Source organism: Salvia hispanica, chromosome 1 (assembly GCF_023119035.1).
Source record: "Salvia hispanica cultivar TCC Black 2014 chromosome 1, UniMelb_Shisp_WGS_1.0, whole genome shotgun sequence".
Lineage (NCBI taxonomy): Eukaryota > Viridiplantae > Streptophyta > Magnoliopsida > Lamiales > Lamiaceae > Salvia > Salvia hispanica.
Window position 1 is genome coordinate 28,814,959 of NC_062965.1, and position 16,670 is coordinate 28,831,628.

The 16,670-nt window shown below is 36.6% G+C and overlaps 3 protein-coding genes and 1 non-coding gene across 4 annotated transcripts; 2 read left to right on the forward strand and 2 right to left on the reverse strand.

Moving 5' to 3' along the window:
• Window positions 1-4,292: 4,292 nt before the first annotated feature.
• On the forward strand, window positions 4,293-5,083 carry LOC125193373 (mavicyanin-like). The gene is made up of 2 exons (XM_048091149.1): window positions 4,293-4,467; window positions 4,668-5,083. The coding sequence occupies exons 1-2, from the start codon at window positions 4,293-4,295 to the stop codon at window positions 5,081-5,083; spliced, it is 591 nt and encodes a 196-aa protein (XP_047947106.1).
• A 381-nt stretch (window positions 5,084-5,464) lies between these two features.
• On the reverse strand, window positions 5,465-7,633 carry LOC125211281 (peptidyl-tRNA hydrolase, mitochondrial-like). Its single transcript, XM_048111013.1, has 8 exons — window positions 7,370-7,633; window positions 7,204-7,288; window positions 6,936-7,003; window positions 6,797-6,847; window positions 6,644-6,717; window positions 6,021-6,079; window positions 5,858-5,934; window positions 5,465-5,770 (listed from the first exon to the last, which is right to left on the reverse strand). Exons 1-8 carry the CDS (start codon window positions 7,601-7,603, stop codon window positions 5,657-5,659), a joined length of 762 nt encoding a protein of 253 aa, XP_047966970.1. The 5' UTR covers window positions 7,604-7,633; the 3' UTR covers window positions 5,465-5,656.
• Window positions 7,634-7,763: 130 nt separating this feature from the next.
• TRNAD-GUC lies at window positions 7,764-7,835 on the reverse strand. The gene has a single exon. It is a non-coding gene; the product is annotated as a tRNA-Asp (tRNA).
• A 2,981-nt stretch (window positions 7,836-10,816) lies between these two features.
• Window positions 10,817-11,458, forward strand: LOC125193380. Its single transcript, XM_048091159.1, has one exon. It carries the CDS (start codon window positions 10,817-10,819, stop codon window positions 11,456-11,458), a length of 642 nt encoding a protein of 213 aa, XP_047947116.1.
• The last annotated feature ends 5,212 nt before the right edge of the window (window positions 11,459-16,670 follow it).

A 16,670-nucleotide genomic window follows, 5' to 3' on the forward strand; every position in this document is an offset into this window, starting at 1 on the left:
TGACCCTGAGATGTGGCCACCTTTGTCATATATTCCATTCATCACACTGGATAGATATCATAAAAACTTTCTCAAGATCTTTATTCATCCACTTGAAATTATTTAAATACCTTTCTTGAGTTTGAAAATTTGTTCAGGTGCAGGTAGTTCGCATACTCACAGACAGTGGCGGATACAGGATTTTTCGTTCGGGGGTGCAATAAATAATTATACAAACGAAGTTTAAAATCTAATCAAATTTTTTTCTTTTCTATAATTTTTTTTCTCCAACAAAATTTATAATTTTATTGTTGTTATTAAAAACATCCATCAAAAGAGAATGAAAAGATAAACACTAATTATATTTTGTGAAGAAAAGATATACAAGAAATCCATTAGAATATTAAAAAAAATTAAGATGATGAAGATATAAAAAATGCTACTAAAGATTTGAAAAAACAGAAAAATTAAATATATGTGCGTGAATTGTGTAAGTGTGAAATGCATTAGAATATTTAAAATAACAAAAGAAGGAAAAACATAAAAATACAAAAGATTAAATAAAACAGAAGAATAACAAGAGAAGGAAAAATATAAAAATGCAAAAGATTTAATAAAACAGAAGAATAAATATTTGTTTATTTGATGGTTTCTATTTGGGAATCAATATTAAACTATGGATATAAAAATTTAGAAACATAAATATGAACAGAGGATACACAAGCGCCACTGGTGGGTTTCAAACTCTGTCCACTGCTTTAGAACACGCGATTGAATACCACTAGACCAAGCATGCGAATTGATAATGAGTATATATAAATTCATAATGATGTCATTTCACCGAGCTTCTCTCCGAGTCAGTGTCCAAATCGTTCATCAACCAAATGATAAGTATAATATCATCTGACATAAAGATTCAGATTTCAATCAAGGTGATTTTTTGATCAATTTTTTCTTTAATTGTAAATTTTGAGATTTTGGGAAATAAAAAATACTCCATCTATTCCAAAATAGGAGTTTTATTTGGTTTGGCTACAGGTTTTAAGAAATGTAAAGAAAAATGGGTTGAATAAGTTAGTTGGACGTGAGTTCCACTTATATATATTAGTTTTATAATAAAATGTGAGTGAAATAAGTTGATGAATGTGGAGCCTTTTTACCATAGGATTTTTACTGTGGAACGAACGAAAATATCAAAATAGAACTCTTATTATGCAAAGAATGGAGTACTTGCAGGGGCGTAGCGCAATTGACAATAGAGGGACAGTACTTTTTTTTGTCTTATTTGGCAATTTTTTGTGTGTTTAAAATATCTTTAGTATTTTCTAGAAGGTGCTTGAAAGAGCAAAACCGTATATTGTGCCTGAAAGAGCAAAACTGTATATTGGGCATAGAGATGACCGTTCTTACACCAAAGACAATACAAAGTGTCATCGACAAAGTTTTGAGATATGTGGCACTTTAAATCTTACTAATCTAAAGTGACAATTTGGTGAAAAGACAATTTTATTCTTTTTGGAGGGAAAATGTGAAGCTATTTTGTTTACCCTTTTAGTCATTTTGAGAAATGACAACTATTGGATGGTAAAAAGACAATTCCTATTGCTTCTCAAATAAGAATAAACAATTATATTTACCCACACCATTAATTGAATCTTCATTTTAGTGGACTAATTATCTGATTTTTTTATTACAGTCGGCGACAGCTCCAAGTCCCAACTATCATCGTCGGCGTGGAAGCAGACGGCAGCAGTGGCTGTGGCGTAAAAAGAGAGAGAGATGAGAGAGAAAGGTGAGAAGAGAGGAAAGAGATAGAGGAAGCACCGACGTCGCTCGCCGGCGACGCAACTGTGCAGGCTAGGGAGGAAGGCAGCGAGGCGGCTAGGGAGAGAGGCAGCGAGCGAGAGACTGGTGTTTAGTGGGTAGGCGGAACTGAGGTGGTGTCCGGCGGCGGCGTTCAACTGTTCCACCGATTAGAGGGAAGAGAAAAGAAATGAGGGAAGGTAGGGAAGCGCCGACGTCGCTCGCCGGCGACGCGGGTGAGGGGAGGCGGCGAGAGAGAAGGAAATGAAATAAGGAATCTGCTTAAAACCATAGTCATTTATTAGGGTTTGATGAATAATGGTTTTTGTTGCTATTTGTGCTATTATTTGGGCTTATATTGGATTCTATGATTTAGATTTTAGTAGTATATAATTTTATAAATTTGATAATCTATCGAATAGAGTTTAATTTCAGTGCTATATTTTATATATCATAAAATTATAATTTAGTAGAGTAATAATTTATTGGTTTACAATATTATCATTCAATTTTGATGAATGAATGTTTTGAGCATTATTTATTAATTGTCATTATTTATTATAAATATTTGTTTTTCAATAGTTATGTGATTTTTTAATAGTTATATATTTGAAGTGTGGTTGATTTTTCATTGTTTGGAAGTACTTTAATCTATTTAAATTACTAGAAGTACACGTAGTTATAATTGAGTTGATTTTGTTAATCGAAACTGGTGAACTATTTATTCGTTCCAATAGTTTGCTTTTTATTTTTATTTTTTTGTAAATAGTAGTATTACATTTTTCTTTATTTGTATGACTTATTTTATTTCATCCACACATCTCCTCTTTTGTTATTTCTTTTGTTTTATACTATCATATCAAATATTAAAATAAAATACAACCATCTGCAAAAATATGAATGTTTCATTCTTGAGAGAAGTACAATTGTATAAATATTTTTTTTTGTTGTTTATAATATTTCAAATACTTATTTTGATTAGTTCTTATCTGTAAATATATTTTTATACTTATTTACTGCATATTCTTTATTTTAAGTTAATATATCTTCATTATTTAAAAATCTTTTGTCCTATCTTTTGTCTTGTGCCAAATGTGATCCTAAACATATGACCGTTTTATCAATTTGGTCCTGAATTATCTTTTTGATTATTTGGTCCTTCATAAATGAACTCGAACCGAAATCGGTTCAAAATTGACAGCGCCGCAGAGGGCGTGGAGGAATGCGCCGTCACAGGTGAGACCAGGCGAGTTGGAGGTGGAGGTGGTTGTGGAAGGGGGCGAGATGGGACCAGGCGTAGCCGTGGTGGTGGGCGACGAATGCGTCGTGGCCGGCGATGTTGAGGAGGGGAAGGTTACCGTGGGTGGGATTTGAAGAAGAGGGAGAGGAGAGTGTTTAATTTTTTAATTTAAGAACTTCAATTAGGTGTAACTAATTATAATTAGTAATTTAATTTGGTCAAAATCGGCTAAAACACTTATTTGATCACTGCTTTTACCGTTACTTTTAAGGGTTTTGTCAATTTAGGACTGAGTTTGGTACGAGTTCATTTGTGAGAGACCAAATAATCAAAAAGATAATGTTCAGAACCAAATTGATAAAACGATCATATATTTAAGACCGCATTTGGCCATAACTCTTAAATAAAAAGTTTAAAAAAACATGTCACTCTGAATTGGACGGGAGTAATAATATTATTATAGTAATAATTATTTATGATACAAAATAAATAGTAGCATTAAAATTCTTGAAATAAACTTTTATATATGGAATTCCATTTTTCTACTTCGGAAGAATTTTTGTATTTTTTCAATTTTTACCTAAATCTATTTCAAACAATTAGGACTAATGCAATAAAAGATATTTAAGTCATGTGATGCGAGTGTAATAAATGGGATCGGAGCAGAAATAAATAAGAAGATTGGGTTATGTTAGTGAATAAGAAACAAATAATTAGTACTTCCGGCTCATTTACGTATGCTTTTTTTTATAAAATTAGTACATACTAACGTACTATATTTCACTATTTCCCCCTTTTTACATTATTAAGACTCAAACAACTAGAAGGTTGGACGTTTTATTGCAGCAGAGAGTATTTAAATGAACCGCAATCATGACTCATTAAAAAATAAACCGAAATTTTAATGAAAATACATATATGCTAGGTTTATAATCATAAGATATGTGAAAATATCAAAATATGCCACATTAGAGGATATTTTTTTAAAAATGTGAGATGGAAAAAAAATAAAAAATGGAAACTAGGTTACGTATTAAGGAGTCAAAATAAATATTTTTGAAATCGTGATTATGTGCAAAATAATGTCAACTAGTAAAGGTAAGCTAATAATGAGTTAATGAATGGGAGATTTGGAATGGGAGATTTCCAATTATAAAATCAATCGAATCTCAATCAGTCATCTCTATCTATATATACCTATACACCTAACAATAGTTTTTCATTAGGGTTTCATAAATTCTTGATAACAAATAAGTTGGTGTATATGAAAATGGGTGGAAATTTGAAATATTTGTTGGTGTTGATGGTGATGATTGTTGAAAGTTGCAATGGTGGAGTTGTTCACAAAGTTGGTGAATCTTCTGGTTGGACCAACATCAATCTTACTTCTTCCTATTACAATTCTTGGACTGCTTCAAAGAATTTCCAAGTTGGTGACACCATTTGTAAGTCTCTCTGTCTCTCACTCACACACACAAAAAAGATTGCTTAATATTCCCATGTATAAGGGTTAAGGAACTCGGGTATCATGAACTCACTATGATGTCCAAATTATGAGATTTCTAAAGTGAAAATAGGTTAGTACTTAGTAGAAGTAGTTTGGATTTATGGAATTGACAATTATGACCTTGGCAACAAAATCCAGTGTTTGAGTACAACAAGGAATTCCACAACGTAGTGAGAGTGACGCACAAGAACTTCAACACGTGCAACTCAACCGCTCCGTATGCATCGTGGGCTACCGGCAACGACTCGTTCCCCATCACGAAGACAGGCCACTACTACTTCATCTGTGGTCTGCCGAGCCATTGCCAGGCCGGTCAGAGGGTCGACATTCGGGTCACTCAACGCACACCCAGCCAAAGCCCAAGCCCGAGCCCAAGCCCAAGACCGAGCCCGAGCCCAAGCCCAAACCCAGTAATAGATACCCCGGATACTATCGCTCCGGCTCCAGCTCCAGGCCCATCTGCTGTCCATCCTAGTAAAAAGAGTGCCTCTTCATCTCTTCAATCACATTTAATGCTGTTGATGTTTGTGGTAGCTACTGCCCTTGCATTTTAGCTAATTTGTGCAATGTACTTTGAATTTAACATTCATTTTATATTTCTGGCCAATTTTTAGTACCTTAAAGCTACTTAGATTTATTGTGACTGCGTTTGGTGAAATGATAGTGTTATGTAATATTCAAACTAGTCAATCTTGATCTGATATTTGAGCAACTAACTAATATCTATCCAATTTACCTTTTTTTATTTCTGAAAATCTTGAAATGATACTTGGTCACACTAGTGAAAATCTTGAGCAACCCAAATCCCATAACCAAAAGACAAAAGTTTTAGAGTTTCAATTTGGGTGCTGGATCATAAATTGAAAACAAACACCCCTAAAAAATTTAACTAACAGAAAACAAATCGAAAAACATATCAAATTAAAAATCATAAATGAAAGATAAGGAACAATCCAAAATAATACTATAGTAAATCTGTTCAATATTCCGATAAAGTAACCAATAAAATGACCAAAGAATGGTAATGACTAATGAGTAGCATCTTGATTGTAAGGTACTCGAATCTGCTCTCTCCAAGCAAGTTCCCATCTCAAATTAAGTTCTTCAATCAGAAAAGAATCAACTCATTACGATGTGTTAGTCAGTGATTTGGCGCTGTTTACAAAGGTTGCACTTCTGTTGAAATCTTGTTGCACAAGAATTCGAACAGCTTCCAAGCCATTTTGGAACGTGAAATCCAGCTGGGAATATGAGGAAAGAATGTTGTAAGCAGCTACTCTCTGTTTCAATAAACTAATTGATACTTCTCACAACATAAACAAGTATACCTCTTCGCGTTCTTGTCTATTAAAAGGGCGGAGAACAAAGTTTGCAGCGTCCATCTTCCCCGGAGGCCTTCCAATGCCTATCAGAATCCAATCAGTGAGTAATATAATTTTTATTGTCAGAAACTAGGAATCCGCAAAAGAGGTATTTAACTGTGGGAATTACCTATTCGTAAGCGAGGAAAATCCCGACTACCTTTGAGGTGAGCTATAATACTTCTCATCCTGCAAAACCAATAGATTCAGAGCAAATTGAGCATATCAATGTAATACAAATTCAATCAGAATATAGAAAAGGACTCTATGGAAAGCAAGTTGGATTTGGGTAATCAAATTAGTTAGGGAATGCTAGTTGGATTTGGGCTATCAAATTAGTTAGGGAAAGCTAGTTCGATTTAGGCTTTAATCTGAAAGGACTCTAGACAAGGATTGAGCTATCACAATCTGGAGAGCAAGTTACACATATATTGAAAGTTAAAACCATGTACTAGAACATAAGGCTTGACAAACTGCCATATCCATGATAGTAAAAATAAACTATATGAATGATGAATCAAGAAAAAGGATGTCTGAATCTTAATAATTCCATCATAAGAACACCTACTTGCTACTGTATACATGATAATTAAAGATTGGAGGGAAAATGCTAAGTAAATACTAGAAAAGTAAATTGACTTTTTATTTAAAATGTTTCAGCTGGTGATTCGCTTTTAAATTATTGTTTTCAAGAATTGGAAAAGTGCTACTGTGCACAAAATGTAAACAACTAACTCAGGGATATATAAGTACCCATTATGTCCTCCATGTCCGCCTTTAGGTAGTAGTCTCAACTTCGCAAAAGGCAGATCCATGTCATCGAACATCTGAAATGACAACATTCATCAGCTTAGTGCTCACAAAGTTACAAAGGTAACAAATTGTTGCAGTTTGCAGATACTTAACCACGAGAACTTGTTCCAACGGGATCTTATGATAAGAAACAAGAGCACCAACCTACAGACAAGAATAAGCAAATCAACCATTCGATCACTCGGCAAAGATTACGTTTGAATAATTAGCATGACATGTGGAGTGAACTTACAGACTCACCACTAGCATTCATGAAAGTCTGTGGTTTAGCAAGCATAACTGGAACATCACCAATAAAACCTAACCACATAAAAAACTATCACCTGAGTCATCTTTATTGAAACTAATCAATGTTTCCCTTCAATTACCAACACCAATTGTGTCTACTTAGATTCCAGGACGAAGTTGTTAAAATTAGGCTCCGAAACAAATAAACACAATAGTCATGAGTTACAGAGATAAAGCTGAAATGTTAATTAAACAAAAGAAAAACTCAAAACCTTTCCCGAAAGCAGATTTGAAGGCGATGGAGCTGGTTGAAATCCCCTCTGCTTCAGCTATATAGTCAATCAACTCAAATCCGACCTGTTCACAACACAAAAAGCCTCAAATCAATAAAACAATTATCCATCACTATATGTATGCAACAAGTTATGTTACGCTGACATTGTGGCGAGTGTCGCTGTAACGCTTCCCGGGATTGCCGAGGCCGACGAAAAGCCAGGGTTTCCGCGGTTTTTCTACCTCTGTCGAAATTGAGGCCATTGGCTTCAATCTCAATCCACTTTTCTTATTATACCAAGACGGAGTGGAGAAGGAGAATTCAGAAAGGAGGCGGCGCCGCCCAATTTGCGCCGCCGATGGGGACCGAGGAAATAGGCCAGAAGATATACCCAGCATTATTTCATGGGTATTTCGTATTTTCTTTGAGCCAAAATATATAATCCGTATCAGAATAATAATAGTACTAAAAAATATACTAGAATACAAATTGCAATAAGAAATTAAACATAAGTATTTAATTTAATAAAAAAATATAAAATCCAAAAAATATTTATAACGCCGTTGCCGGGGATCGAACCCGGGTCACCCGCGTGACAGGCGGGAATACTTACCACTATACTACAACGACCTGTTGTTAGTTATATAAATAGTGATATATTTAATTAGAGCAATAGTTAGCTATAGTAGTCTAAGCATAAAAATTTGAACTCAAAAATGTTAGACTATGACTCTACAAATAATCTAGCATTATAATTTGAAATAGATTCACACATCAATGTAAGAACACCTCGACAAAATGTAAAATGACTTATTCATTGAAATTAAGCTTATAAACCAAACATTTGTGCTATCTGGAGAAGAGATTATATAAGATCACACAATAGTTTGAGACTTTAAATCGACTGATCGACTGTGCAAAATATATATTGGCAAAGTACTAGAAGTATATTTTAGTGGAAGATACAAATGTAAAATTTGAAAGATATATTAGTTCCATTAGGATATCACGCTTTAATTAGTCATGATTTAATCTTTAATTCATAAAGATATAGGATATGAGTTATATCAAGCTTAGATCTGACACTGTCTCTAGAATTGTGTTTGGGCAGTAGCAATATCTTTAATTATTGAATGAATTTAATCGCGTTCCTTTTTCACTCTGCGAAAATTTTTGGCCCATACAACCAATTTCAGTTTAATGCATGTTTTAAGAAAATTATTTAACTTAATTTTTAATAGGTCAAATTGTCAGAAAAATTATAAATTTAGCCAAATTTTGGTTAGTTATACAATTTTTTAAAATGACTGATTATAATTAGGGTTAACTGCTCCAACAAAAATCATGAACTTTGCAAAAAGTTTGGTATTTCCCATCAACTTCAAATGTTGTACCAAAAATCACGAACTTTGTCAACGTGCTCCGATTTCCCAAGTCGGGTTTTCCGGCTAAATAGTGTGCTGACGTGTGTATATGTCTGACGTGGATGATGACGTGGATAAATACATGAATAAAAATTAGATAAAATTAACCATAATTTATTATATTTGTAGAGGGGATATTGATATCTAATATCACGAAACTTTCAAAAAGTTGGGTTTTTTCCCACGAACTTTAAAATTGACAAATAATATCACGAACTTTACCCCGGGTTTGTTTTTTCCTACGAATGAAAAAATTCATGTTATTTTAATAGATTGAAAAACAATTTTGGAGGGTGTGCTTCAAGAAAAACTATCTTCAAAGATTGAAAAACTTGAAACTTTCAAAATTGTTGTCGAGAAATTATGAAAAAAGATTGGTATCATAATATTATTTGTGGGAATTTTTCATTCGTGGGAAAAAACAAACACGGGGTAAAATTCGTGATATTATTTGCCAATTTTAAAGTTCGTGGGAAAAGTTCAACTTTTTGAAAGTTTCGTGATATTGGATGTCAATATCCCTTTGTAGAAATATGGGGGATTCGTTTTGTTACTATATTTTATTACTATATTTTTAAATAGGGAACTATAGTTCACGCTTTCCATAAAATTAGTTTTGTTATTACTCCCTCCGTCCCGGCTAAGATGACACATTCTTTAACGGCACATGATTTTAGGAGTTATAGGTTAATATTTTTAATTGGAGGGAGAAAAGGTGGGGTGAAAGTATTAAAATAGAGAGAGAAAAAAAGATGAATATTTGAATATGGGTGAGAAAAAGTGGTTGAGTGTATTAATTGGAGAGAGAAAGTTTACAAAAAAGGAAATGTGTCATCTTAGTAGGGACAAACTAAAAAGGAAAACGTGTCATATTAAGTGGGACGGAGAGAGTATATTTTATTGGCCCAAATAGATCTTCGTTTTGTTACTATATGGCGAAGAGTCAATAGCCGCTGCTGATGGCGGTGGCAGCGCGAAAATCAGAAGGAGGAGGAGCAAGATGGGGGAGACGGCAGGGTAGTGCGCGGCGGTGTGCTGCTGCTGCTGCCCCTGCGCAATGGTGCACCTCCGGTCCCTCGCCGTGTTCCGCCGGCGTCCGAAGCGCTGAAAGCTCCGATTGAATCTGGGTGTCGACGTGATTTTGGGGATTGCTCTGTTGGGTATCTCCGTCGGGCGAGGGAGATAGCGGAGAGGGGAGACTCTCGATGGTAGATGATGGTGGAGGTGGAAGGCGACGGATTTGGGTGAAGTGAAGTGAGGAGTGGAGAAGGGAGTTGACTGATTTTTTGATTTTTTTTTTCAAAACATAAAACGACGTCGTTTTGTGTTCCGGCTGCCACGTAGGATAAGTTTTTGCCGGAAAACTATCGGGTCAGGTCGGATGGGAAATTTGCACAACCCGGCAAAGTTAGCGATTTTTGGTGCAACATTTGAAGTTAAACGAATCTTAATTTTATTTACATATGTACATATTGTGTTAAACGAAAAATTTATTAACTCTCATATCATCCCAATCATTCACAATTTCAATTTAAATTATAAAACAACTGCTACTATATTAGATCGTACATTTGGTGTTACTTCAACGCAAGAGGGAAATTAAATTTTCAAATATTTTTTTACTAAGTAACTAAATTCATAGTATATGGAGTAGTTAGATGTAACACCCCGATTTTTTCTATCTTTTTATTTATTCTCGAGAGGACGTCGTTTGTGTTAGAAGATACGCAAGATATGAAGCAAATCATGGAGGAAGATCACAATTACAAAGCCAAAGATTTTATACCTTAAATATAGGATCTTGATATTGTGTAAATAATGTCCTAGATTAGAATTCTTAACCTACACGTTTTCTATAATCTTTATATAATAGAGATGTTTATGTACACATTCTTCATCAATGAATATACATACAATTCCCCCAATATTGTTTTAACATGGTATCACGAGCATGAGATCCTAAACCTTTTTTTCAAACTCCGAATTCATCAAGAATTCATCATCGACCAATCCAAAACAGAAACCCACCCTTCCCACATCCGAAAACACAGATTTCAAATCGAACTCAGAACTTTGTCATCATCGTTCGGACCCCTCTCTCGTCCTTTCGACACAGAACCGGCAACAATCCCAATCCCGATCAGCCCTTAACCTGCACCACTCAGCCAAATCAAGTGAGCATATCTGATGGCCACAAAGACTATTGAATCAGTATCAATTGGAGTAAAACTCGACGGGAATAACTTCCCTGTTTGGTCGCGCTTGATGCGTATCGCGATTGGCGGTCGCGAATTGCTTGACCATATCGAGGGGGATGCGGAGCCACCCAAGAAGGACGATCCCAAGTTCAAATCGTGGCAGGCAGCCGACTATGTTGTCTTCTCTTGGATGATTCAGAACATGGAACAACGCCTTGTTCTCCAGTTTGCACAACACCAAACAGCGGCCTCGATGTGGCGAAGCCTGCAAACAATGTTCGGAGCCCGAAAAGACCCCCTCCAGATATACGATCTAGAGGATCGAACGAACAAACTTGTCCAAGGGAATGATACCCTCGAAGCATATTGGGCAGAATTGCAGAACCTCTGGGTTAGGATGGACATCCACAAACCCTGCCCGTATACATGCTGTGATGAAGGCCCCAAGATTTACCAGGCAGAGACCCAAATCAAGAGGCTTCACCAATTCCTCTCCGGCGTCAATGTCAAATACGACGGACTCCGGCGAGAATTGTTGAAGGAGGATCCAACCCCCGATGCCGAAACAGCACTTGGCATATTGAAGCAGGGGAGGGCCGTATCGGCATCTGGAGGCAGCCGCAAACTCTGAAATCCAGCATCGGCGCCGGGTTTGGTACCCGTCCAGGAAGCTACCCGTCTCCTCCACATCAACAAAACCGTCACCACCCGGCTGCTTCACCACCACCACCACCACGCCGGGGCCAACCACCGGCGTCCTACACCTCCAATCGACCCAAAGAGAAAGAGGACAAATCGAAATTATATTGCACTCACTGTCAAATGTCGAGGCACACCAAGGAGACTTGTTTCAAATTGATCGGCTACCCAGAATGGTGGGAGGACAACCACAAACCACCAAATCGGAACAATACGGCGCGAGGCAGATCGACAGTCGAAATTTCGGCCGAAGAAGAAAACCTTGGCAACACGACGGCTCCATCTTCTGGACCGACGGAGACGCCAGCCGGTGGGTGGTGGGCGGCGAACACCACGGGCGACGCCGCGGAGGCTCAATCGGCGGCGGCGCGGGCAAATCTCGCGGTGGCTACACAATTTGGAGGAGGTAACGGGATTAGGGCATCAACCCTAATTCCCCAAATTAAATCCCACCAGATTTTGCAAAATAATCCCCATATTTTCAGTTTATTGCCACATGACCCTGGAATTTTGTGTACTAATACTTTTTCAGCCCTAAGTGATATTTGTTGTGATCCAGTGGCATATCATGTTAAAAATACTATTGTAGAAAATGATAGGGGTTGGATATTTGATTGTGGGGCGACGGATACTATGACTTTTGATAGGTCAGATTTTGGGGAATTATTTCAGGCAAAACGTACTTATGTGGAAACTGCTGGGGGTGATTTGGCCCCAGTGGAAGGGGCGGGAACTGTCAAAATTTCTCCTACATTGACATTATCAAATTGTCTATATGTTCCCTGTCGCAAAAATTGATGTCTATTAGTCATGTAACTAGGGAACTCAACTGCATACTCCTGATGCATCCTATTGTTTGTTTACTGCAGGATATCCGGACGGGGATGATCATTGGGCGTGGCACTGAGCGACACGGGTTGTATTATGTGGACGAGATAGCTCAAACAGGCAGGGCAATGCTGGCTCACGGATCTTCGGAACGAGACTTGTGGTTATGGCATAGGCGGTTAGGGCATCCGTCTTCTAGTTATTTGAATATTTTATTTCCGCACCTTTTTAAGAATTCCTCTTTTGATTGTGAGACTTGTGTTTTGGCCAAGAGCCACTGCCAAACTTTTAAGCTTAGTAATACTCGTGTGGACTCAATTTTCCAACTTATTCATTCTGATGTTTGGGGACTGGCTCCTGTTCTTGGGGTGGGGGATTTAGATACTTTGTTACTTTTATAGATGACTGCACTCGCATGACTTGAGTTTATTTTTTGAAAAACAAGTCTGATGTTTTGAGAAATTTGTTATCTTTTACAACATGATTCTTACCCAGTTCAACAAAAAAATGAAAACCGTTCGATCTGATAATGGGGGGAATTTGTTAACACACGCATGCGAGATTTTTGTTCCCAAAATGGTTTAATTCACCAAACTTCCTGCGCATATACACCTGAACAAAATTGAGTAGCTGAACGTAAGAATCGTATTATCCTTGCAATGACCAAGGCGATTCTTTTTGACTCAAAAGTCCCACCATCCTTCTGGCCAGAAGCAATTGCCACTTCCGTCTATCTAATTAACCGTTTGCCCACCAAAATCCTAGATAAACGTAACCCTCTTCAAGTCCTATCCACCCAATCCAACATTCCTCCTGCTTTGTCTTTAGATCCCCGTGTCTTCGGTTGTTCAGTCTATGTCCATATTCCCAAACACGAACGTACAAAACTGTCTCCCTGTGCTGTTAAGTGTGTCCTTGTAGGCTACGGGCTTAATCAAAAAGGTTATCGGTGCTATGATCCCAAAAACAAACAAATCACCACCACAATGAGCTGCACATTTCTCGAAACAGAATTCTTCTACAATACCCAACTTACCAGTCAGGGGGAGAGGGTAATAGTTGACTCCAATACTAATGACGTGTTAAGTTGGCTACCTGTGTCAATAGACCATAACCCGGCTGGAGATCAACCCGAGTCAGATACATCTGTCGCCGAGCAAGTCTCATCCACGGTACAACACGAGGAACTCGTTGCCACTTCCCTAACGGTAGCTCCCACCCCGATATCCGAGGTAAATAATATAGTTGAGAATCCCCTTGTTACTGACAATATACATGATGAGATTGTAGACGGAGATACAGGGTTGTATATCTTACCTTTAAGAAGTACAAGAGGGATTCCTCCAAAACGGTATTCTCCAGAAAAGATAAGTAGGCGAGCACGATACTCAATTGGTAATGTGGCCAAAGACAACATGACAAAAATGGCAAGGGAATTTGAAGCGGCATTATATGAAGAGGAGGAAATCCCACAGACATGGATGGAGGCTATCAAAATCAAACACTGGAGAGAAGCAATGTTATTGGAGCTAAAAGCTTTGGCCAGAAACCACACTTGGGTGAAGTGTCTTCTTCCTGAAGGAAAGAAACCGGTAGGCTGCAGGTGAGTTTTCACAATTAAAATGAGACCGGGTGGATCGATTGAAAGATACAAAGCCCGGTTAGTGGCGAAAGGCTACACGCAGACATATGGCATAGACTATTCAGAGACTTTCTCACCTGTAGCCAAGATGAACACAGTGCGAGTACTTCTGTCTGTCGCAACTAATAAGGATTGGCCTTTACATCAATTTGATGTCACGAATGCTTTTCTGCATGGGGAGCTGAAGAAAGAAATATATATGGTGGCACCTCCTGGTTTTGAGGAAGAATTTGGAAATGGAGAAGTCTGTTTACTGAAGAGGACACTGTATGGATTAAAACAATCTCCCAGGGCCTAGTTTGGGAGGTTTACTGAAGTGATGAAAAAATATGACTACCACCAGAGCCACGCCGATCATACACTCTTCTTGAAGAGGAAAGGGGACAAAATTACGTGTCTAATCATTTATGTTGACGACATGATCATTACAGGGGATGACATAGAAGAAATAGAGCAACTTAAAGGAAACCTAGCCAAGGAGTTCGAGATGAAAGATTTAGGAGACCTCAAATACTTCCTTGAGGTTGAAGTCTTAAGATCAAAGGCAGGGATGATGGAGTGCAAACCTGCAGACACACCAATCATAGTGAACCATGGACTTCAGATCAAAGCGGGGGGAAAACTAGCCGATAAGGAGAGATATCAGAGACTGGTAGTCAAGCTGATTTATTTATCCCACACCAGACCCGACATAGCTTATACAGTAAGTGTGGTAAGTCAGTTTATGCATCAGCCGCAGAATGATCATCTTGAAGCAACATTGAGGATAGTCAGGTATTTAAAAGGGACCTTTGATCATGGGATCATGTTTAAAAAGAATGGACATTTTGAAGTACATGGATATACAGATGCAGATTGGGCTGGGAATCAGATGGATAGAAGATCCACCTCAGGGTACTTCACGTTTGTAGGGGGAAATCTTGTTACTTGGAAGAGCAAGAAGCAACCAGTTGTGGCCTTGTCAAGTGCTGAAGCAGAATTTAGGGGAATCAGGAATGGTCTAACCGAGGTTTTATGGCTTAAAGGATTAATGGATGAATTAGGGCTTGGATCACAAAAGACTTGTCAGTTATTATGTGATAACAAGGCAGCGATCAGTATTGCAGAGAATCCAGTCCAGCATGATAGAACCAAACACGTTGTAGTAGACAGACACTTCATCAAGGAGAACATTGAGTCAGGAGTGGTGGAATTTCCTTTTGTTCGATCTGAAGATCAACTAGCCGATATTCTAACAAAGGCAGTGGGAGCGAAGAATTTTTCAGAAGTGCTTGTCAAGTTAAGTATCGGAAATCCCGTTACTTAACTTGAGGGGGAGTGTTAGAAGATACGCAAGATATGAAGCAAATCATGGAGGAAGATCACAATTACAAATCCAAAGATTTTATACCTTAAATATAGGATCTTGATATTGTGTAAATAATGTCCTATATTAGAATTCTTAACCTACACATTTTCTATAATCTCTATATAATAGAGATGTTTATGTACACATTCTTCATCAATGAATATACATACAATTCCCCCAATATTGTTTTAACAGTTTGTGCACTTAAAATTTTTTTGCCTTTGTTTCTTTTATCAAGAGAAAGATTTTACATTTTGGGCCTATAACAATTATTCTTTTTCTACCCCAAATTATTTATTATATCTAAAACCATCACCCAAATTGTAGATCTAAAACCATCACCCAAATTGAAATTATATCATAAATTGAGTCTTATTTCAAATAAAATTACTTTATATTTTTAGTGTTTGAAAATTGTATGAAATTATTTAGCTTAGGAATGATTTAATTTGTAATTTTGATTTCCAAACTTTATTCTTTTATAAGTTTTGGTAGGGTACTATGGAAGTGGAAGAATGAAAAAATTAAAGAATTCTACCACAATTAGGAGTTAATATCTCATCTCAAATTACAATTCAAATCAATCAATTGTAATCAATCAATATGAAACATGAACATGATGGAATGTAAGTGTTGTATGATGGCATAATTTTGAAAGGATTTAAGTCAACTAAGCAACATGCATCGATTGTGAATTTTTGTTATCTTGGTGAAGTGGATATATTATGTTTATCATGTTGGAATATATTTTGTGAATTTTTGTTATCTGGGTGAAGTGGATATATTATGTTTATCATGTTGGAATATATAAGATATATGTTGAAGGAGTAATTTAGTTTGGAGGAAATATTTGAGAAGAGAATAGGTGGAATATATGGAAAAATGTTTTAAGAGGTTGGTGATATAGGAAAACTAAGAAGCTCTTTATTCTTAAACTTTCTCAACTTATACAAAATGTTACATCTCTCCCATATTTATGAGCATCCACTTCATATTTTAGAATTATCTACTTCATTCTATTATATTCTAAATATCTAGATTTTTTCTATAAAAATCTAGATATTTTTTATGTAATAGTATCTACATTCTAGGAAATTCTATAGGTAGATATTTTTACTAAAATATCTAGATAATCTATTAATTAATTCTAGGGAATTCTATATAAATTTATCATATCTAGATAATTCTACTACAAAATTCAAGTTTAATTATTTTTTATTCCAACATATCAATGATAGTTCATTACTACATTTTTTTTTCTAAAAAAAATCGCATATTTTATTTTTAGATTAATCTCATGTTCTTCATCGTCGGTAGCCAGATTTG

Bases quoted from the DNA above. Each gene is read 5' to 3' on its own strand.
- LOC125193373 (XM_048091149.1), top strand. From the start codon at position 4,293: ATGGGTGGAAATTTGAAATATTTGTTGGTGTTGATGGTGATGATTGTT. The intron at 4,468-4,667 runs GTAAGTCTCTCT...AACAAAATCCAG, and splicing joins CCAAGTTGGTGACACCATTT to TGTTTGAGTACAACAAGGAA.
- LOC125211281 (XM_048111013.1), bottom strand. From the start codon at position 7,603: ATGCTGGGTATATCTTCTGGCCTATTTCCTCGGTCCCCATCGGCGGCG. The intron at 6,080-6,643 runs GTACTTATATAT...TTGGTTTTGCAG, and splicing joins GGACATGGAGGACATAATGG to GATGAGAAGTATTATAGCTC. The intron at 5,771-5,857 runs GTATACTTGTTT...TCATATTCCCAG, and splicing joins ATAGACAAGAACGCGAAGAG to CTGGATTTCACGTTCCAAAA.
- LOC125193380 (XM_048091159.1), top strand. From the start codon at position 10,817: ATGGCCACAAAGACTATTGAATCAGTATCAATTGGAGTAAAACTCGAC.